At 44.6% G+C, this 23,761-nt stretch overlaps 1 protein-coding gene across 1 annotated transcript in view; it reads right to left on the bottom strand.

Annotated features, from left to right (window-relative positions):
• Positions 1-1,291: 1,291 nt before the first annotated feature.
• LOC111976712 (FYVE, RhoGEF and PH domain-containing protein 3-like) overlaps positions 1,292-23,761 on the bottom strand; it is a 38,709-nt gene continuing 16,239 nt past the window's right edge. Inside the window, 14 exon segments of the mRNA XM_024005758.2 lie at positions 1,292-3,236; positions 4,439-4,458; positions 4,461-4,502; positions 4,505-4,583; positions 6,943-7,077; positions 7,232-7,333; positions 8,016-8,069; positions 10,324-10,428; positions 12,517-12,547; positions 12,724-12,803; positions 12,947-13,051; positions 14,629-14,775; positions 15,275-15,333; positions 15,923-16,061. Of these exon segments, the coding sequence (XP_023861526.2) occupies positions 2,991-3,236; positions 4,439-4,458; positions 4,461-4,502; positions 4,505-4,583; positions 6,943-7,077; positions 7,232-7,333; positions 8,016-8,069; positions 10,324-10,428; positions 12,517-12,547; positions 12,724-12,803; positions 12,947-13,051; positions 14,629-14,775; positions 15,275-15,333; positions 15,923-16,061 (1,344 nt within the window). The 3' untranslated portion in view covers positions 1,292-2,990.

The following is a 23,761-nucleotide window of genomic DNA, read 5'->3' on the forward strand; positions in this document are numbered from 1 at the left end:
CGTTCATATCATTCTGCTCAGTGATGTCCATATATAACATTTCTGCTCAGTGATGTCATTCATATCATTCTGCTCAGTGATGTCGTTCATATCATTCTGCTCAGTGATGTCATTCATAACATTCTGCTCAGTGATGTCATTCATATCATTCTGGTCAGTGATGTCGTTCATGACATTCTGCTCTCTAGTACACTTTCAGGGACACACACACTGAGGCAGAGATAAGCTCAGAGAAATTACTATCTCTCTATCATTCTATCTCTGTGGTTTCAGAACAAAGTTCTTAATCCTTCGGCATCCTAGCCAACGATAAGCTCAAATATCTGCTGGCATTTTATATCTGATGAATGTTTGATGTGTGATATCACTGATAGGAGAGACTGTCAATCCAGTCAATGCAGGATCTTACTTCAGTTATCATCCCAGGCCTTGGACAGCCCAAGAGGATTGGGCCATCACTTTACGCTCACGATAAACATCTTAAATCCAGAGACATTAGAAGTCACTTACATCAAGTATGCATTGTTTGCTTGTAAGCATTCAGTACTTCTCTGCATCTATTAGTGTGTGATGGAAATGTTATACATGTGCTTTTCTTTTAACTAATTTCTGTTTTCTGTTCATGTGCTGTTCTAATAACCAATTTCTGTGTTCATGCAAGTGCCTGATTGAACGAATCTTCACTTATCAGTATCTGCAATTTGGCAGTAGCACCAGACCGTGTTTTGAGAACGATAGATATCTCAGTTTCAAGGTCTCAACTTAGAGAGGAGAAGCCTCGTGAGGTATTGGTCTGTCACATGTTATGAACCAGTACTGGTCGGTCACATGAATGAAATAAAACAGTAATGATGAATGTATTATGCTAAATCATGCAAATATAACTTGTCTGTGTATAGCCGTATATAAGACAACTGCTGGGACTGCCCCYGCAGAGCTCCTGACAGACGTTCAATATGSTGCATTAGGTTTGTTGGAACCTCTCCAGCGCGCTGACAATAAACAATTATTAATTTAAGATTGACTTTGAGTGTCCCTGTGTAAGAATTTCCACAACAATATACCTACTTGGCAAACATTGCATGAGATCCAATATTCATACCGGATTAAACACTGTCATTAAGTTGGGGAATAGAAATAGCAGAAGAAAGAAACCCATTTACAGAGCCAAGGTCTTCAACAACTCAAAGTATGTCTGTGTGGGAGAGAGGAGAATGAATAAAGACAGAATTGAGGGYGAATTGAGGGAGAATTGAGGGAGAATTGTGAACACAAAATGACACTCAAAGGATCATGTTGGACAGTATGACACTGAGTGAGCCATATGTCTCTTTATTGATGATGTGTTGACTACTTATCCATTGTGCACAACCCAGGGTTAAAACACACAATACTGAGTCTGCTCACTTTACAGTACGACAAAGAGGAGAGGAGAGAGGGGCTGGGGTTTTCAGAGCACGGTATATAAATATGAGTAAGTTTATACATGCACATAGAGATGACTAAACAATCTTCTGGTTCTTTACAAGCTGGTGCCGGGGGGTTGGGGGTAGAGGGGGGCAAGGCAGAACGCACAATCGTACAGTACTTGTATCGTTGCTAAGGTTTCTATCACATGACCAGATGGGGGCGAAGCAGGTAAGCGGTAGAAACAGGAAGTGGTAGTATATTCTCCTGGTCAAGGGGGCAGAGTTTATAGAAAGAGGAGGGAGGGAAAGAGCCCATCCAGGAGACAGGGGGAGGAGTTGGGGGATGATAGTGGGGTGAGGGTGGGAGTGTTTGGGGGAGGGCTGGTGAGGAGGTTGGGGATGATAGTGGGGTGAGGGTGGGAGTGTTTGGGGGAGGGCTGTGAAGGTTGGGGGATGATAAGTGGGGTGAGGGTGGAAGTGTTTGGGGGGAGGGCTGTGAGGAGTTGGGGGATGATAGTGGGGTGAGGTGGGAGTGTTTGGGGGGAGGGCTGTGAGGAGTTGGGGATGATAGTGGGGTGAGGGTGGATGTTTGGGGGAGGGCTGTGAGGAGTTGGGGGATGATAGTGGGTGAGGTGGGAGTGTTTGGGGGAGGGCTGTGAGGAGTTGGGGGATGATAGTGGGGTGAAGGTGGGAGTGTTTGGGGGGAGGGCTTGTGAGGAGTTTGGGGGGATGATAGTGGGGTGAAGGTGGGAGTGTTTGGGGGGAGGGCTGTGAGGAGTTGGGGGGCTGATAGTGGGAGCATCAGGTGGCCAGCCACAAGCGTTCGTTCACGTCTCTTAAGTTAAATGGATCTCTTTATACTAATGACACAATATAGCATACATACTGTACAACCACCACTGAGCTGGCACTGTGACCACAGGGGTGGGGAAAGGTGGCGTCTGTGTCTGGGGTTCAATACGCTAACATTCAATAGTGAAATAAAACACCGGAGGAACACACAGACAGGTAGACAGACAGACAGACCAACAGGGGTTAATGCTTCACAACACAGTCACACAATGTACAACAAACTTCATTGTTTTATAAAATCATACAGGATTCATCTTAAAAATGCCTTCGGCTATAATACAAAACATATTAAATCAAAGAGTCTTCTGTTCTTCTTAAACTGCAGAGAACACTGAGAGAAATAAAACGTAACCACGCATACAATGGTGTCGGACTGGTGGCACAAGTGTGTATGTGTTGTGTGTGTGTGTGTGTGCSTGTGTATGTGTGTGTGTGTAAGCGAGAGAGATAGAGAGCCAGGGAAAGAGCGAGTCTGTGTGTGAATGTGTGTGTGTGTATGCGAGAGAGATAGAGAGAGCCAGGGAAAGAGCGAGTCTGTGTGTGAATGTGTGTGTGTCATGTGGGGGCAAGGGCAGCAGAGGAGAGGATTCTTCCTTCCCTTCAAAGAAAACAAAACAAAATAAAAAGTGCCAAGGTAAAGTGAATTCAAGTAATGTGTGCTCTGTCCACAGGAGAGGGGGCGAGAGGTGGGAAGGAGGGGGAGGGTCCTGTGGCCTCAACGGAGCCTCCCTATTGGCTCTTCCTGTGATCCGTCAGGCTGACAGGCGTGACTGTGGTTGTTTCCCCGCGGGCGGCTCTAGAGAGAAGCTCCACCCACTGGTCCTGGACCTCTGCATCCTGGGCGCTGAACAGCAGAGCCTGCTGGGAGTTACTCAGCCGGAACGCGTGTTTGAGCTCTGACTTCTCTGTTGCCGATGGCGCTGCCATGTTCACCTCAAACCCTGGGAGGGGTATGGCTCGTACCCCACGGGAGTCCTGAAGAGTCACAACAAACAGGCCAATCAGAATCAAGAGGAAGCATAACAGTGCAGTGTTTCTCTCATTTAATGCAGGGGGCTAGATTGTATTTCATAAGGCACGTGCATAATCGCTCTCCTCTCCCCCTCCTCATTCCCCAGTTTCTATCTAATCATTAAATTCTAACAATCAATAATCCTAATCTTGTCAGCTTTCTGCCTACCTAGGATTGTTGCAGAGATGGGATTCTGGTCTCTAAAATGGAATGGGGAGAGCTGTCTACAGTGACTGGTTTTCAGCCCTGGAGATGCCTGCACACTGCACCTATCCTATAAAGGACACTTGTGAAGCACCCTCAGGAGAGGGGAGAAGTAGGTAAAGGTTTCCCCAAGCAACAGACACAAGGTCAGTTCTTTTTCATCCCTTCATTGGTTCAAATTCCACCTTGCGTACAGACCGTAGGAACATGCTGTATATTACAGGGTGTGAAAAGATTGCTGATAGCTCCTTTACTGAGGAAAAATTTACTTACTATGACTGAGACATGTGGTAGTCCCACCTAGCTATCATAAGATGAATGCACTAAGGAAGTCGCTCTGGATAAGAGTGTCTGCTAAATGACTCAAATGTTAATGTAAGGTAAAGCACACATACAGACAGGTCTATACATGTGACCTGGGCATGGAGAAGGGATGTAGACAAGACAGCGGTACAAAGACACAAATACACATGCAGACAGAGACAGACAGACAGACAGACAGACAGGTACACAAAGACACTGAAATAGACAGACACATGAAAAATACCCTCAGGAGAGACCCTCAGGAGAGAGACCCTCAGGAGAGAGACCCTCAGGTGTGACCCTCAGGAGAGAGACCCTCAAGAGAAAGACCCTCAAGAGAGAGACCCTCAAGAGAGAGGCCCTCAAGAGACACCCTCAGGAGAGACCCTCAAGAGAAAGACCCTCAGGAGAGACCCTCAAGAGAGAGACCCTCAAGAGAGAGACCCTCAGGAGAGAGACCCTCAGGAGAGAGACCCTCAAGAGAAAGACCCTCAAGAGAGAGACCCTCAGGAGAGACCCTCAAGAGAGAGACCCTCAGGACAAAGACCCTCAGGACAGAGACCCTCAGGAGAGACCCTCAGGAGAGAGACCCTCAGGACGACAGGAAAGACCCTCAGGACAAATCAACCCTCAGGCGGTGTGTGAGGTTAACCCTTACCTGTCCGCTGGTCTGCAGGACAGCACTAGAGGTTCAGTCTTGGTGACGGCAACCCAGGTCTTGTCCAGCTCTTGCCCTTCTCCTGCACCTGCAGCTTGCCACACTGCAGACAGTTGTCCCCCAATAGAGACGGAGACACCTGCTTCTGGAGGACAGAAACACACACAGGAGGCAGAGTTAAAGGCACAATCCCAATGTTGATCCACTGCAGTGGGAGCCAGTACTCACATAATATTCAGAGAAATACAGTATATTTTTTAACCCTCATTAACCCAACCATGTTTGGAACGGGAGCTCACTTTCACTATTATGCTCTACTTTTAATTCAAAGTGCATGATCAGTGGTGTGGAGTCCACTGTTATGTCATGTGGTGCTGGAGCCCCCACTGTTACTCATGTGTGGTGCTGGTGCCCCACTGTTACTGATGTGGTGCTGGAGCCCCACTGTTACTCATGTGGTGCTGGAGCCCCACTGTTACTAGTTGGGCTGGAGCCCACTGTTACTGATGTGGCTGGAGCCACTGTTACATGTGGTGCTGAGCCCACTGTTACTATGTGGTGCTGGGCCCACTGTTACTATGTGTGCTGGAGCCCACTGTTACTGATGTGGTGGCTGGAGGCCCACTGTTACTGATGTGGTGCTGGAACCCCACTGTTACTTATGTGGTCTGGAGACCACTGTTACTGATGTGGTGCTGGACCCACTTGTACTGATGTGGTGCTGAGCCCACACTGTTACTGATGTGGTGCTGGAGCCCCACTGTTACTGATGTGGTGCTGGAGCCCCACTGTTACTGATGTGGTGCTGGAAAAGCCCACTGTATACTGATGTGGTGCTGGAAGCCCACTGTTACTGATGTGGTGCTGGAGGCCCACTGTACTGATTGTGGTGCTGGAGCCCCACTGTTTACTGATGTGGTGCTGAGGCCCACTGTTACTGATGTGGTGCTGGCAGCCCACTGTTACTGATGTGGTGCTGGAGCCCCACTGTTACTGATGTGGTTGCTGGAAGCCCACTGTACTGATGTGGTGCTGGAGGCCCACTGTTACTGATGTGGTGCTGGAGCCCACTGTTACTGATGTTGGTGCTGGAGGCCCACTGTTACTGATGTGGTGCTGGAGCCCCACTGTTACTGATGTGGTGCTGGAGCCCACTGTTACTGATGTGGTGCTGGAGCCCCACTGTTACTTGTGTGCCCCACTGTTACTGATGTGTGCTGGAGCCCCACTGTTACTGATGGGTGCTGGAGCCCCACTGTTATTGATGGGTGCTGGACCCACTGTTACTGATTGGTGCTGGAGCCCCACTGTTACTGATGTGTGCTGGAGCCCCACTGTTACTGATGTGGTGCTGGAGCCCACTGTTACTGATGTGGTGCTGGAGGCCCACTGTTACTGATGTGTATGGAGCCCACTGTTACTGATGTGGTGCTGGAGCCCACTGTTACTGATGTGGTGCTGGAGCCCACTGTTACTGATGTGGTGCTGGAGCCCCACTGTACTGATGTGGTGCTGGAGCCCCACTGTTTACTGATGTGGTGCTGGAGCCCCACTGTTGACTGATGTGGTGCTGGGAGCCCCACTGTTGACTTGATGTGTGCTGGAGAACCACTGTTACTGATGTGTGCTGGAAGCCCACTGTTACTGATGTGGTGCTGGAGCCCACTGTTACTGATGTGGTGCTGGAGCCCCACTGTACTGATGTGGTGCTGGAGGCCCCACTGTTACTGATGTGTGATGGAGCCCACTGTTACTGATGTGGTGCTGAGGCCCACTGTTATGATTGGTGCTGTAAAGCCCCACTGTTACTGATGTGGTGCTGGAGCTCCACTGTTACTGATGTGGTGCTGGAGCCCCACTGTTACTGATGTGGTGCTGGAGCCCCACTGTGACTGATGTGGTGCTGGAGCCCCACTGTGACTGATGTGGTGCTGGAGAACCACTGTTACTGATGTGGTGCTGGAGGCCCACTGTTACTGATGTGGTGCTGGAGCGCCACTGTTACTGATGTGGTGCTGGAGCCCCACTGTTACTGCCCCACTGCACAGGCCCTCTATTGAACACTAATTCATATTGACTCCTGGTAAACACTGAGAGATTAATCCTATTGAGCCCTGCAGACTATGGACTGTGTGTACCACTTTTTGTCTCTATAGTGCGTGTGTGTGTGAGATTGAAAGAGGTGCACCATGCTCTGTGGGGCTGTCTGGGCAGGGCTCTGTCCTCTCTGCCATGCTGGGGTGACTAACGGGACTGTTCTGCTCTCTCCAGAGGCTGGCACTGAAACAATATGCCCGCTGCCAACCTCTATAAGCCAACCCCCCCCCCCACACCACCACATCTCCATTCTGTCCATGTTAGCTTCTCAGCAACACTGTGCCATATACAATAAGTATGATGTGTGATTGTCTTATGATACTTGTGAGGGGAAGCTTCATTTAGATGAAGTTATATTCTACTATTTTCTATTGTATTCTATAAGCTGAGAGTCAGGCGGTCCTCACCTCGGCTGTAGCTTTCCTCTTCAGCTCTCCTGGGGCCCCTGCAGGCCCTTCAGGGACTTGGCTCGTCACAAAGCATTCAGGACACAGTCGACACGTCTTGTTCTCCAACATCTTAGAGCATTTACCACAGATGGCCTGCAGAGGGAGGGAAAGAGAGAATGAGGAATGGAGGGAGAGAAAGATATTTAGACAACTGAAAATCAATCATACAAGACATCCACTGGCAAAAATGCAGCATACTGGCACTAACTGCATCCGCCCCCACCCTCCTCTTTCTCTCTGTGCTCACCGCTCCACATGCTTTGCAGTGGTGTTTGCGCTTGGTGAAGTTGAAGCTTTCGTTGCAGCCTTTACATGTCTGCTTCTCCTTCTCCTTCTTCTTGGAACTTTTCTGGAAAACAGAGAAACAAACAACGTATCAAAATCTGTCCAATCACAAGGTCATCTTATCTCAGTGCATCTTCGTATTGCCTAAGTAATCCTGAAAAAGTTGGGTGAAGGTGACTATTTCCTTTCTATCTTGCCATTTCCTCACTCCATTTTCTCGCTATGTTATCTCCCCTATTCTTTCTCTCCTCTATGACAGAAAAATGGGAATCAAAGTCGCTCCCGTTTCTCTTTCAGCCGCCAGCCCTTTACCACAGATGCATTGTGGGAGGGAATATGAAATTTACCCCRTGATCGTGTCTCATCTTTCCACAGACACCTCTCACTGCTACTAGAGAGTGAGATAGTGATGCTATTGAGAAGACTGCCTACTATTTCACCTATCTGCAGACTACTGTGTGGATTATAGAGCCACTGCCATTGTAATACCAGACTGACAAACATTCAGGCTTTAGAATAGGAGAGATCAATGTACTTCTTGTTATGAACTCAGACAGACATTCATGGTACAATGTATTCACATTCTATTGCCCATTGTATGGGTTCTAGTATTATGTTGGGCGATGTCATTGACGCTGTAGCAAAGAGAGATCAATGGTCTTGAAATCCAAAGCTGAGTCCATAACATCACACAAAAGGTAATAGAGCCGGGGGAAATGTATTGTAATATGACTTTTGACGCCTACCCTTTCATGCAGTCTTTCACTGTCTGAGTCTATGGATGTGGTGCTCCAGGGACCCTGGGGAGAGCAGAACATGAATACAGGATCAGAGTGACATATTTAACCCTGGGATAGATGTATGAGTTACATTGAAAGTACACCCCTTGTTATTACATGGATAGCCCTTCATGTCAGGTGACAACAAATCACAAACAAAGCATTCTCCCACATTGCCAGAGAATGGAAACAACACACTGAATATCCCCTAAAGCTGCAGTGTGTGTTTGCTCCCACTAGATGGCAGCCACGCCTGAGAGAAAGACAGTAGTCTGTTATGTGTTTCTAGTTTGGCCTGTGTCCAGGTTCAGAGTGGGTCAGTCATACAGATAGATAGAGGAATCTCCCATCTTAGTATGGGCAGCGCCATTGAGGACTTTCACAATTTTGAAATAGTTAACTAGTGGGACTTCCTATAGGTTAAGAATCACATCATTCCATCGACGTCACCAGGAGGGATTAGCCAATTAATTATACTCACGAGGAAATATTCCACAACTGCAGTTGGCAGTATATCGCCTACCTTGGCTTTATATCTGTTCAAACAACACACTGACAGTGTGCACCCTTTCAGTTTGTTTGCCAACTCAAAAAAGTTTAATATATAACAGTACCAGTCAAAAGTTTGGACACACCTACATTCCAAGGTTTTTTATTTATTTTTACTATCTTCTACATTGTAGAATAATAGTGAAGACATCAAAACTATGAAATAACACATATGGAATCATGTAGTAACCAATTTTCTTTTAAACAAATTAAAATATATTTTATAGTTGAGATTCTTCAAAGTAGCCACCCTTTGCCTTGATGACAGCATCGCACACTCTTGGCATTCTCTCAACCAGCTTCAGGAGGTAGTCATCTGGAATGCATTTCAATTAACAGGTGTGCCTTGTTTAAAAGTTAATTTGTGGAATTTCTTTCCTTCCTAATGCATTTGGGCCAATCAGTTGTGTTGTTACAAGGTAGGGGTGGTATACAGAAGATAGCCCTATTTGTTCAAAGACCAATTCCATATTATGGCAAGACCAGCTAAATAAGCAAAGATAAAATGACAGACCATCATTACTTGAAGACATGGTCAGTCAATACGGAAAATGTCAAGAACTTTGAAAGTTCCTTCAAGTGCAGACGCAAAAACCATCAGGCACTATGATGAAACTGGCTCTTATGAGGACCGCCTCAGGAAAGGAAGACCCAGAGGATAAGTTAATTAGTTACCAGCCTCAGAAATTGCAGCCCAAATAAATGCTTCACAGAGTTCAAGTAACAGAGACATCTCAACATCAACTGTTCAGAGGAGACTGTGTGAATCAGGCCTTCATGGTCGAATTGCTTTAAAGAAACCACTACACCAATAAGAAGAGACTTGCTTGGGCCAAGAAACACGAGCAATGGACATTAAATTGGTGGAAATCTGTCCCTTGGTCTGATGTGTCCAAATTTGAGATTTTTGCATGTCTTTGTGAGACGCAGAATAGGTGAACGGATGATCTCTGCATGTGTGGTTCCCACCGTGAAGCATGAAGGAAGAGGTGTGATGGTGCTTTGCTGGTGACACTGTCAGTGATTTATTTATAATTCAATGCACACTTAACCAGCATGGCTACCACAGRATTTTGCAGCGATACGCCATCCCATCTGGTTTGTGCTGAGTGGGACTATCATTTGTTTTCCAACAGGACAATGACCCAACACACCTCCAGCCTGTGTAAGGGCTATTTGACCAAGAAGAAGAGTGATGGAGTGCTGCATCAGATGACCTGGCRTCCACAATCACCAAACCTCAACCCAACTGAGATGGTTTGGGATGAGCTGGACCGCAGAGTGAAGGAAAAGCAGCCAACAAGTGCTCAGCATATGTGGGAACTCTTTCAAGACTGTTGGAAAAGCATTCCTCATGAAGCTGGTTGAGAGAATGCCAAGAGTGTGCAAAGCAGTCATCAAGGCAAAGGGTGGCTACTTTGAAGAATCTAAAATCTACATGATTCCAAATGTGTTATTTCATAGTTTTGATGTCTTCACTATTATTCTACAATGTAGAAAATAGTAAAAATGAAGACAAACCCTTGAATGAGTAGGTGTGTCCAAACTTTTGACTGGTACTGTACACACACTATATATATTAATATATATACACTCTCTGACCAAGCTGTAATGCTCTCATATGAATATATATACACTCATAGTGCAGGTTGACTCATGGCTAGACAGACAGACTGACAGGCAGTCAGACAGACAGGCAGACAGGCAGACAGGCAGGCAGACTGACCGGTGAGTCTGGCAGGTGGTCTTCCTCCCTGGAGAAGGAGCTGTTGAAGGCTTTGTTAAAGGTCTCACTGTTCTGCTTGTGTCTCTCTATGGTGGCCAGGATCACCTGGGAGTGGAAGGGACGGGGGAGAGGGAAATAGGAGAACAGAGAGGGATAGAACGCTTTATAAAGGCCTGTAGTTACATACGGCCATCATATTCTTCACCGGTTTAAAATAAAAGTCAAGAGGCAGTGACAGAGAGAAAGTAAAGCAACAGATTTTTACAACAGTAACATTCCTACGGCAATCTACAGCCTCAAGGAGACAGAGAGAAAGAGAGAAAGACCTAAACATCAGCGCCACAGGTAACTTCCACAAAGCTATGAACGAGCTGAGAAACAAGGCAAGAAGGGCCTTCTGTGCCATCAAAAGGAACATACAATTTGACATAACAATTAGGATCTGGCTAAAAATACTTGAATCAGTTACAGAACCCATTGCCCTTTATGGTTGTGAGGTCTGGGTTCCGCTCACCAACCAAGAATTCACAAAAATGGGACAAAGACCAAATTAAGATTCTGCAAAAAGATCCTTCGTGTACAACGTAAAACACCAAATAATGCATGCAGAGCAGAATTAGGCCGATACCCACTAATTATCAAAATCCAGAAAAGAGACGTTAAATTCTACAACCACCTAAAAGGAAGCAATTCCCAAACCTTCCATAACAAAGCCATCACCTAAAGAGAGATGAACCTGGAGAAGAGTCCCCTAAGCAAGCTGGTCCTGGGGCTTTGTTCACAAACACAAACAGACCCCACAGAGCCCCAGGACAGCAACACAATTAGACCAAACCAAATCATGAGAAAACAAAAATATAATTACTTGACACATTGGAAAGAATTAACAAAAACAGAGCAAACTAGAATGCTATTTGGCCCTAAACAGAGAGTACACAGTGGCATAATACCTGACCACTGTGACTGACCCAAAATTAAGGAAAGCTTTGACTATGTACAGACTCAGTGAGGTTAGCCTTGCTATTGAGAAAGGCCGCCGATGGCAGACTTGGCTTTCAAGAGAAGACAGGCTATGTGCACACTGCCCACAAAATGAAGTGGAAACTGAGCTGCACTTCCTAACCTCCTGCCAAATGTACGACCATATTAAAGACACATATTTCCCTCAGATTACACAGATCCACAAAGAACTCCCATATCTACTGGGTGAAATATCACAGCAGCAATATTTGTGACCTTTTGCCACAAGAAAAGGGCAACCAGTGAAGAACAAACAACATTGTAAATACAACCCATATTTATGTTTATTTATTTGCACAATGTTACAACACTGTATATAGACATAATATGACACTTGAAATGTCGTAATTCTTTTGGAACTTCTGTGAGTGTAATTTACTGTTAATTTTTATTGTTTATTTCTCTACTGTTTATTATCTACTTCACTTGCTTTGGCAATGTTAACATATGTTTCCCATGCCAATAAAGCCCTTAAATTTAGAGAGAGAGAGAGAGAGAGAGAGAGAGAGAGAGAGAGAGAGAGAGAAAGAAAGAGAGAAAGAGAGGGCCTCTGCCTGTTTGAGTAGGAGAGAGGAGAACAAAGAGAGAGACTGTGCCTGGCTGTAGACTGGACTGACCCTGCTATACACTGATGACATCATCCATGACATCAGAGGGCCAAATGCATCACAAACCTCTGATCCAGCCCAGTGGTCTGCGTCAGAGACCGCACCATCTACTGCACTAAGACAGAGAGAGTGTGTGTGTGTGTGTGTGCACGTGTGCAAATAATGAGCTCTGTATTCATATGCAAATAAACTAGACAGTGTATGTACGTGTGTGCAATCTTTGTTCCCCCCTCTTCAAAGTCTCTTGTGACACCACACATTCCCCGTGTCCTTCAGATCGCTGAATGGCCCTTCCAGTCCTTTCCACATACCCAGCCCCCTGCCTGACACACACTCCTCCCCTCCAGTCTATTAGCCTTTTTAATCAGCTTTAGTSAGCTTTAATGGGCTAAATGAGCTATAATGAGAGGAAAACAATTCCCCAACTCACAGAATGGCAGTGTGGAGGAAAGACTCCCTAATACTAAATACTGTTCATAATACACTGAAACTGTGGGGGGACAAATCCTTCTGCAAACCCTCTCATTCCATGTTAGTGTGTTTCTGTCGAGATGGTATTCCTTACCTGTATCCAGTCTTCCTTTTCCTCTGCCGTGCTGAAAAGCAGAGGGAAGGTTTCAAAAACAGTATTAACTGCAACACTTAACACCAATATTAAGGCTCTCTAGCTATAAATACTACTATGTATTCTAGCTGTGCCTGAAATGTTGTGGCCCATTACAAAAGGCACAGTTCTTACAGTTCTCCCATGTAACCGCTCCATAGTTCTTACCTGGCCTGCAGCTCTAGTGAGCGCTGCTTGCCGATGATGGCAAAAGTGAGAGGGAGGTTCTGCTTCACATTCTCCTGAACCTGAAGACACAGAGGAGAACAGTGTCACTTTACCTCTAACCTAACGTAGCAGGCGTAGAAATACGCCTGAGCAGAGTTTCCACATCCGGTTTTCAGCAGAAAAGGAAGCTAGGTTGAATTTGTTGTATCCTTGCTTCCATTACCTCCTTCCTGATCTCCATCCCAGCGATGTCGATCCTCTCTCTCACACTGAACTTCTGACCCATCAACCTCAGCTTGGGAACGCAGTACAGCACCATGTTATTAAACTGCAGCACAGAGACAGAGAGCGAGAGAGAGGGAGAAACAGATAAGTATAATAAACACATGAACACACACACACCCACTTTGATATGTGAATAGTTTCAGGAAACTAGGCGTGTGTCGCACGTCACTACTTCACAGGAGCGGAACTTGAACGTAAACATAAATTATTTTATCAAAATGCGTTTTTTGGTGGGWATGCCTTCTGGAACATGTGAACTTTCATGTGCCTGAATAACAAACGTGTACCCCATCCATAAATACGAATAAAATTGTTAAAATACGAGCTTAGTTAGTTTTGCCACAGAAAAAGACGGGAACCTTCCAACTAGCCATGATTGGCTGAGATAATCGATGGGCTGGACATGTCGGGAGATGAGTTTGGATTGGTCTGCCATGTAGCATGCATCTGTCGATAACGTGATTTGTAAGTCGCTCTGGATAAGAGCGTCTGCTAAATGACTTAAATGTAAATGTAAATGTGATCTGTTCAATATGTGTTGACAGTCCTTTCTACCACACCGTTTTTGAAAGATATAATGTTAGCCTTCAAGAACTACTAAAGTTTTGCTACTTTTCTCAACAACATTGATGCCCTGAATTTAGCAGGCACTATTGACAGATCAGTTGGAAAAAATTATGCCCCGGTCGGTGTGAACCAGTCAGGGTGAACTGGAGTGACTTGACACAATGCTGCCCAAACAAGATGTAGCTACAAACAAAACTTAAATGTTTCCAGTGCCGTGAAGTTTTAATCCATGTATCCGGGTAAGAGTCWAAATATATTTTCAGATATAAGTTTCTAATTTTGTCAGAAAGTCATTTTTAGTTAAAGCATACTGTTAGTTAGCTAGCAAACGTTAGCTTTTGTGTAGTAATATTATTCGAATCAMAAACCATTTGCATTGCTAGTTATAGCCTAATATTAGCTAGTTAACATTTAACCTAGTTTGTTAGCTTTAGCTACCTGCAGATTGATACTACAGCTATTATGACAATGTTTGTATTGGTAGTACTGTGAGTTAGGATTATGCCAGTTATGCCAGTTCATTGTTTAGCTAGCTAGCTACCTAGCTTCACATATTTATAACAGATTTTTATCTGGACACTTTCTGTTTTTGATATTGCTACTATGGAAGTAACCACTTCACTGTACCATTTACACCTTCTGTATCCTTTTGCATGTGACAAATAAAGTTTTATTTGATATAGAGTGTGTTTACCACATGGCCTCACATGTGAATCCTTAAAGAGATGGGTGGGGCTAAGGCTTAAGAGGGTGTGAACGATGCTGAATGGGTGTAGACAAAGAAGAGCTCTCCAGTAGGTGTACCAAAATATTCAAGTGCCATTTTCTCAAAAGTGGTGTTACAAGTTTATCTACTTTCAAAGCAGAATTACTGCATTGTTCCTCAACTGCAGTATATGATATACGATTTCCTAGCTATGAGTCTCTACTTTTATCCAATGTAAAAAACACAATTTCAAATGTTGCTACATAAGACCGAATCGAGGAGGTCGGTCACATATAGTAATCCCATTCCTACACATGTTCTTCATTCCAGCTCCTCCTGCCACTCACCAGATAGAGGTATCGGTCCTGGGCCGTCCCATTCTTGGCAGACATCTTCTTGATGTGTCCCTCCTTGATGAGTTCGTTGGCTGGGTTCACAATGTCCTCCTCTCCCCCCAGTCTCTCATAGACCTCCAGCAGTTTGTTCATCTTCTCCTGAGGAACACCATAGATGAGAAACACACAGAGAGCAGATAAAACGATGCATGAATATAAGTCAGGGGAGCCTTAAACACAGGAAGCTATTGAACCAAAATGGTTGAGGCCGCATTAGACGCGCTAGAGGACAAGCCACACCAGGGGGCAGAAGTGGGACTGTGTGTGTGTGTGTGTCAGAGACAGCTGTTACTCTTCTGCATACTGTAAAACTAGTGGAGGGAAACAGCAGCTTCCTGTCTGTACTAAACCAACCAGGGCTCTCACAACCTCCCTTCTTCCCTCCATACCTCCCTAATTTTCTCCCTCCCTTGCTACCTCTCTCTTCTTCCTTCCTTCCTTCCTTTCCTCATACACTGTTGTGAGCTACAGCACCATCACCTTAAAAACCATAAAAAGTAAGACGCATGTCAGAGAGAGATGGAGAGACAGGGTGTTTCAAAGTGATGGAGAGGGAGGGAACAGAGAGGACTCCAAACAGAAGAAAGTAGAATTTTACCATTTTCCTGATGGCAGCATTGGAGTGGTTGGCTGCTGTGGATATGAGCTCCAATGCCTCTGTAAAACACACACAGACAGACTGTTAGACCTGTCTGCAGAACCTATACATAACTATGCATCAGACCTACATTTGGCAAAACACTCAACTGAATACTCTGTTAGAAATCGGCTAGTGTCCAACCTTCCACTGCAGCCAGCCTGTGCATCATCAGACTAGGGGCCTATTGTAAATTACCATACATCAAACACACACAATGAACACCTCAAACAGTGTGTGTTTGTGTTACACAGACAGGGAGAGTGGTAGACCTCTCCTACCATGTACATTACCCAACATCAGAGACACACATTCTACATTAAACACACATTAACGCACACTGCATTAAAGTCATGAACTACATAAACAGAGCTGACGTTCCCCTCTACAGGACTCCTGACACGTCACGGTGGATTATGCAGGCTTTACCTAGACATTCCTAGGTCACAAGGTCACAAGACATGGAGCTTGTAGAGTGGCTAGTACGGGTCCTAGTTTAGGAAGGGTAGTGAGGGACAAACAGACAGACAGACAAACACACAGGTAATGAGTGGGTGAGCAGTGTGTAGGTACAGACAAACAGACGGACAGACAGGCAGACAGACATACTCTCCGTGTCCTTCCTGTCCAGTGCATCATCAGGCAGTTTCTTCAGATAGTCCTTGAGCAAGAGTTCATAGCGAGGGATCCTCTGAACAGGCTCCAACATGTGGTGCTGGAGAGTCAGGTTCCCACACACATCCTGCTTCTGTCAGGATCAAACACACAGCAACACAGTTACACACACAGTACTGTAAACATACTGTGGGTACACCACACTTTAATTCACGGGTAACAACAGCACACGTTACCATAAACACACATTGATTCTGTGGGAGAGATGCCACCTACTTGTATGTTCTGGACCACACTCTTGAACAGTGATGACCGCTGGCTCCAGGTGTTGACCAGGTCCATAGCACGGTCAAAGTTCTTCACGTACTCTCCYTACATCTTCATAAAAGGAGCCAGCTTCTGGAGGATGTCTCCGATACGTGGGTTTGAGTCCCTAACACACAGAACACACACCCGCCCATAGGGCTTAAAACTCAAAAAAATTCAATGTCTATTTTTGTACTGTACTCTGAACTTAGGGTGTGTGTGGTGTGTGTTGTGGTGTGCCGTGATACGTGCGTGCGTGTATCCGTGGAGGCGCTGAGGGAGGAGGCTCATAATAATGGCTGGAACGGAGGAATGGAATGGCATTAGACATGAAACCATTGTTTGATGAATTTGATTACCATTCCACTGATTCGCTCAGCCATCACCACCAGCCCGTCTCCCGCCTGTTTACTGTATGGTAAAGTTTGCTTTAGTTTATCGCTGCACTGTGTGTTTGTGTACTAGTAAAGTAGGCCTATTAACAGTACTGTGGTGTTACTATCTGTACGGCGCAGGATGTGTGTGGACCTGACTCTCCAGCCCACATGTTGGAGCCTGTTCAGAGGATCTCCTCGCATGAACTCCTGCTCAGGACTTCTGAAGAAACTGCCTGACGATGCACTGGAATGGAAAAGACACAGGATAGACGTCTGTGTGTCTGTCTGCCTGTCTGTCTGTGTCGCTGTCCTTCTGTTTTTCTGTTTGTCTGTCTAGGTTATCTGCTGTCCTCACTAACTTCCTCAACTAGGGCCCATTACAGCTTCCATGTCTTGTGGACGCTTTACTTAAACCTTTGTACTGTACATTGTCCTTGTTTGAAGTAGCTGTCTAAGTAAAGCCTACATAACTCCAGTGGTTGTGGGTCAGGTAGTCGTCTCTGTGAGGCCTGCTCTCCTAGGCTGGTATGTAGAGGGGAAGTCAGCTCTGTTTATGTCAGTTTTGTGATTTAAGATGGGCTGCTGCAGGTGCACTCCCACATTAGTGTTCTGCCTCCTCTGGCTTATAGTCACTTTACTGCGTGGTGGTAGTGTGTGTGTGTGTAGTGTGTGTGTGTGCTGTGTAGTGTGTGTGTGTGTGTGTGTGTGTGTGTGGTGTGTGTGTGTGTGTTGTGTGTGTGTGTGTGTGTGTGTGTTGTGTGCTCGTGTGTGTGTGTGTGTGTGTGTGTGTGTGTGTGTGTGTGTGTTGTGTAGTGGAATATGTGTGTGTCTTTGATCGTTGGGTAATGCATGAATGGTATGTGAGGCAACACTATTCTCCTTCTGTTAACACAAACACACACTTGTTTGAGGTGTTCATTGTGTTGTTTTGATGTATGGTAATTACAATAGGCCCTAGTCGATGATGCCAGGCGGCTGCAGTGGAAGGTTGACACTTAGCCGATTTCTAACAGAGTATTCGTTGAGTGTTTGCAAATGTAGGTCTGATGCATGTTATGTATGGTTCTGCAGACAGGTCTCAACAGTCTCTGTCTGTGTGTGTTTTAACGAGGCATTTGGAGCTCATATCACTAGCAGGCCCAACACTTTCCATGCTGCCATCAGGAAAAGTGGTAAATTCTACTTCTTTCTGTTTGGAAGTCACTTCTGTTCCCTCCCTCTCATCAGTTTGAAACACCCTGTCTCTCATCTTCTCTGACATTCGTCTTACTTTTTATGGTTTTTAAGGTGACTGAATGTTGCTGTAGCTCAAACAGTGTATGAGCGAAAGGAATGGAGAAGGAGGAGAAGAAGAGGTAAGCAAGGGGCGGGAAATATTAGGAGGTATGGGGGAAGAAGGGGAGGTTGTGAGACCTGGGTTGGTTTTAGTAAGACAGGAAGGCCTGCTGTTTCCCTTCCACTAGTTTTACCAGTATGCAGTAAGCATGTAACAGTGTCTCTGACACACAACCACACATCGACACGTCCCACTTTCTTGCCCCCTGGTGTGGTTGTCCTCTTAGCCGCGTCTAATGCGGCCTCAACCATTTTGGTTCACATAGCTTCCTGTGTTTTAAGGCTCCCCTGAACTTATTTTCATGCATCGTTTTATCTGCTCTCTGTTGTTTTCTCATCATGGTGTGTTCTCGAGAGTGAACAAACTGCTGGAGGTCTATGAGAGACTGGGGGAGAGGAGGACATGTGTGAACCAGCCAACGAACTCATCAAGGAGGGACACATAAAGAAGTGGTCTCCAAGAATGGACGGGCCGCAGGACCGAATACTCTATCTGGTGAGTGGCAGGAGGAGCTGGAATGAAGAACATGTGTAGGGAATGGGATTACTATATTGTGACTCGACCTTCCTCGGATCGGTTTTATCTGTAGCAGACATTTTGAAATTGTGTTTTTTATCATTGCGATAAAGTAGAGACTCATAGCTAGGAAACGTTATATCATTACTGCAGTTGAGGAACAACTGCAGTAATTCTGCTTTGAAAGTAGATAAACTGTGAAACCATTTTGAGAAAAATGGCATCTTGAATATTTGGGTTAACACGCTACTGGAGAGCTTTCTTTGTTCTACACCCATTCAGCATCGTTCACACCCTCTTAAGCCTTAGCTCCACCCATCTCTTTAAAGGATTCACATGTGAGGCATGTGGTAAACCAATCTATATCAAATAAAACTTTCTTTGTCACAGCAAAGGATACAGAAGGTGTAAATTGGTATGCAGGTGAAGTCGGTTAACTTCCATAGTAGCAATATCACAAACAGAAAGTGTCCAGATAATCTGTTATCAATAATGTGAAGTAGGTAGCTAGCTAGCTAAACAATGAACTGGCATAACTGGCATAATCCTAATCACAGTACTACAATACAAACATGTCATAATAGCTTAGTAGCAATCTGCAGGTAGCTAAAGCTACAAACTAGGTTAAATGTTAAATAAGCTAATATTAGCCATAACTAGCAATGCAAATGGTTATGCTTCGAATAATATACTAAAACAAAATGCTACCGTTTGCTAGCTAACTAACAGTATGCTTTAACTAAAAATGACTTTCTGAGAAATTGAACTTATATTCTGAAAATATATTTTGACTCTTACCCGGATACATGGATTTAAACTTCAGGACTGGAACATTTAAGTTTGTTTGTAGTACATCTTGTTTGGGCAGCATTGTGTCAGTCACTTCTCCAGTCACCTGACTGGGTTCACACACCGATCCGGGGCTATTTTTTCCAACTGATCTTGTCAATAGTGCCTTGCTAAATTCCAGTTTTGCATCAATGGTTGTTTGAAAAAGTAGCAAACTTTAGTAGTTCTTGAAGGTAAACATATATCTTTCAAAAACGGTGTGGTAGATAAGGACTGTCACACATATGAACAGATCACATTTACATTTACATTTAAGTCATTAGCAGACGCTCTTATCCAGAGCGACTTACAATTCAGTTATGACAGATGCATGCACATGTGCAGACCAATCAAACTTCATCTTCTCCGACATGTCCAGCCATCGATTATTCAGCCAATCATGGCTTAGTTGGAGTTCCAGGTCTTTTTCTGTGCAAAACTACTAAGCCCGTATTTTAACAAGTTTTATTCGTATTTAAAATGATGGGGTACACGTTTGTTATTCAGGCCATGAAAGTTCACATTGTTCCCAGAAGGCATACCCACAAAAATACGATTTTGATAAAATATTTATGTTTACGTTCAAGTTCCGCTCCTGTGAAGTAGTGACAGTGCGACACATCGCTAGTTTTCTGAAACTATTCACATATAAAGTGGGTGTGGTGTGTGGTTCATGTGTTTATTATACTTATTGTTCCCTCTCCTCGCTCTTGTCTCTGTGCTGCGAGTTTAATAACATGGTGCTGTACTGCGTTCCAAGCTGGGTTGATGGGTCAGAAGTTCAGTGTGAGTCGAGAGGATCGACACGCTGGGATGGAGATCATGGAAGGAGGTAAATGGAGCAGGATACACAAATTCACCTAGCTTCCTTTTCTGCTGAATACCGGCTGTGGAAACTCTGCCTCAGGCGTATTTCTACGCTGCTAACGTTAGGTTAGAGGTAAAGTGACACTGTTCTCCCTGTGTCTTCAGGTTCAGGGAGAATGTGAAGCAGAACTCCCTCTCACTTTGCGCATCATGGCAAAGCAGGCGCTCACGTAGAGCTGCAGGCTCAGGTAAGAACTCTGGAGGGTTACATGGGAGAACTGTAAGAACTGTGCTTTTTGTAAATGGGCCACACATTTTCAGGCAGCAGCTAGAATACATAGTAAGTATTTATAGTAGAGACTTAAATTGGTGTTTAAGTGTTGCAGTTAATACGTTTTGAAAACTTCCCTCTGCCTTTTCAGCACAGGCAGAGGAAAAGGAAGACTGGATACAGGTAAGGACATATCCATTCGACAGAAACACACTACATGGAATGAGAGGGTTGCATGAAGGATTTGTCCCCCACAGTTTCAGTGTATTAATGTAATCAGTATTTAGTATTTAGGGAGTCTTTCTCACACTGTATTTCTGTGAGTTGGGGAATTGTTTTCCTCTCATTATAGCTATTTAGCCCATTTAAAGCTCACGAAACAAGCTGGATTAAAAGGCTAATAGGACTGGAGGGAGGAGTGTGTGTCAGGCAGGGGGCTGGGTATGTGGAACGATGATAGGGCCATCAGCGTACTGAGGACACGGGGAATGTGTGGTGTACAGTTAAGAGACTTTGAAGAGGGGGGAATTCAGATTGCACACAACGTACATACACTTGTCTAGTTTATTTGCATATGAATACAAGAGCTTTTATTGCAGACACTGCACACACACACACTCTCTTGTTAGTGCAAGTAGATTGGGGGTCTCTGACGCAGACCACTGGGCTGGCATAGAGGTTGTGGATGCATTTTGGCCTCTGATGTCATGGATGATGTTCCCATCAGTGTAATGCAGGGTGTCCAGCTATCAGCCAGGTCACAGTCTCTCTCTTTGTTTCTCCTCTCTCATCCTCAAACAGGCAGAGGCCTCTCTTTTCTCTTTTCTTTCTTCTCTCTTCTCGTCTCAATCTTCTCTCTCTCTCCCTCTCTCTCTCTAAATTGTAAGGGCTTTAATTGGCATGGAAACATATGTTACATGCCAAAGCAAGTGAAGGTAGATAATAAACAGTAGAGAATAGAAGCACTACAAAATTACAGTAAATTACAGCTCACAGAGTCAAAGAATAACGACATTTCAAGTGTTATATATGTTATTACAGTGTTGTACATTGTTGCAATAAATAAACATAAATATGGGTTGTATTTACAATGTTGTTTGTTCTTCATGGTTGCCCTTTTCTTGTGGCAAGGTCACAATATGCTGCTCGTGATATTTCACCAGTAGATATGGGGAGTTCTTTGTGATACTGTGTAAATCTGAGGGAAATATGTGGTCCTTAATATGGTCGTACATTTGCAGGAGGTTAGGAAGTGCAGCTCAGTTTCACTTCATTTTGTGGGCAGTGTGCCATGAGCCCTGTCTCTCTGAAGCCAAGTCTGCCATGGGGCGGCCTTCTCATACAAGGCCTAACCTCACTGAGATCTGTAATAGGTCAAAGCTTTCTTTATTTTGGTCAGTTCAACAGTGGTCAGGTATATGCCATTGGTGTACTCTCTGTTTAGGGCCAAATAGCATTTCTCGTTGCTCTGTTTTTGTTATTCTTTCCAATGTGTCAAGGTAATTATATTTTGTTTTCTCAAGATTGGTTTGGTCTAATTGTGTTGTCGTCTGGGGCTCCTGTGGGGTCTGTTGTGTTTTGTGAACAAAGCCAGGCCAAGCTTTGCTTAGGGGACCTCTTCTCCAGGTCATTCTCTTTTAGGTGATGGCTTTGTTATGGAAGGTTTGGGAATTGCTTCTTTTAGGTGGTTGTAGAATTTAACGTCTCTTTCCTTTGATTTGATAATTAGTGGGTATCGGCTAATTTCCCGCTTCTGCATGCATTATTTGGTGTTTTTTCGTGTACACGAGGATCTTTTGCGAATCTTAATTTGGTCTTTGTCATTTTTTTGTGAAATTCTTGGTTGGTGAGGTCGGAACCAGACCCTCACAACCAATTAAAGAGGCAATGGTTTCTGTAACTAATTCAGTATTTTTAGCCAGATCTTAATTGTTATGTACAATGTATGTTCTTTTGAGGCACAGAAGGCCCTCTGCCTTGTTTCTCAGTCTCGTTCATCAGTCTTTGTGGAAGTTTACTGTGGGCTGATGTTTAGGTCTTTCCTTTATTCTCTGTCGTCTTGAAAGGCTGTAGATTTGCCGTAGAATGTTCTGTTGTAAAATCCTTTTTGCTTTACTTTCTTGTCACTGCTCCTTGACTTTTATTTAAACGGTGAAGAATAATGATGGCCGTATGAACTACAGGCCTTTATAAAGGCGTTCTATCCATGCTTGTTCTCCTATTTTCCTCCCCCTGTCCCTTCCACTCCAGGTGACCTGCACAAGATGAGAGACAAAGCAGAACAGTGAGACCTTTAACAAAGCCTTCAACAGCGTTCTTCCAGGGGGGCAGAACCACTGCCAGACTAACCGGTCAGTCTGCATGCCTGTCTGCCTGTCTGCCTGTCTGTCCTGAACTGCCTGGTCAGTCTGTCTTCCCTAGCCATGAGTCAACCTGCTATGAGTGTATATATATTCATATGAGAGCATTACAGCTTGGTCAGAGAGTGTATATATTAATTATAGAGTGTGTGCCAGACCAGTCAAAAGTTTGACACACCTACTATTATGGGTTTGTCTTCATTTTTAAACTATTTTCTACAATTGTAGATAAGGTGGAAGACATCAAAACTATGAAATAACACATTTGGAAATCAGTAAATTTTAGATTCTTCAAAGTGCCCATGACTTTGCCTTGATGACTGCTTTTCACACTCTGGCAATTCTCTCAACCAGCTTATCGAGGTGCTTTTTCCCAAACCAGTCTTGAAAGAGTTCCCACATATGCTGAGCATGTTGGCTGCTTTTTCCTTCAATCTCTGCGGTCCAGCTCAGTCCAACCATCTCAGTTGGGTTGAGTTTGGTGATTGTGGCAGCCAGGTATCTGATGCAGCACTCCATCAATCTTCTTTTGCAAATAGCCCTTACACAGGCTGGAGGTGTGTTGGGTCATTGTCCTGTGGACAACAATGACTTATCCCATCAGCACAAAACAGATGGATGGGTACTTAGCTGCAAAATACTGTGGTAGCCATGCTGTTACGTGTGCATTGAATTCATAAATCAAATCAATGACAGTGTCACCAGCAAAGACCATCCAACCTCTTCCTTCATCGCCTTCACGGTGGCACCTACACTGCGAGAATCCGTTACGCTATTTTGCGTCTCAAAAAGAATTGCAAAAATCTCAAATTTGGACACCTCAGACCAAGGAAGATTTTCCACTAATTTAATGTCATTGGATCGGTTTTTGGCGCCAAGCAAGTCTCTTCTATTGGTGTAAGTGGGTTTCTTTAAAGCAATTCGACCATGAAGGCTGATCACACGTCCTGAACATTGATGTTGAGATGTTCTGTTACTTGAACTCTGTGAAAGCAATTTATTTGGGGTGCAATTTCTGAGGTGGTATAAAAC

This window comes from Salvelinus sp. IW2-2015, linkage group LG17 (assembly GCF_002910315.2).
Source record: "Salvelinus sp. IW2-2015 linkage group LG17, ASM291031v2, whole genome shotgun sequence".
In the NCBI taxonomy this organism is placed as follows: domain Eukaryota; kingdom Metazoa; phylum Chordata; class Actinopteri; order Salmoniformes; family Salmonidae; genus Salvelinus; species Salvelinus sp. IW2-2015.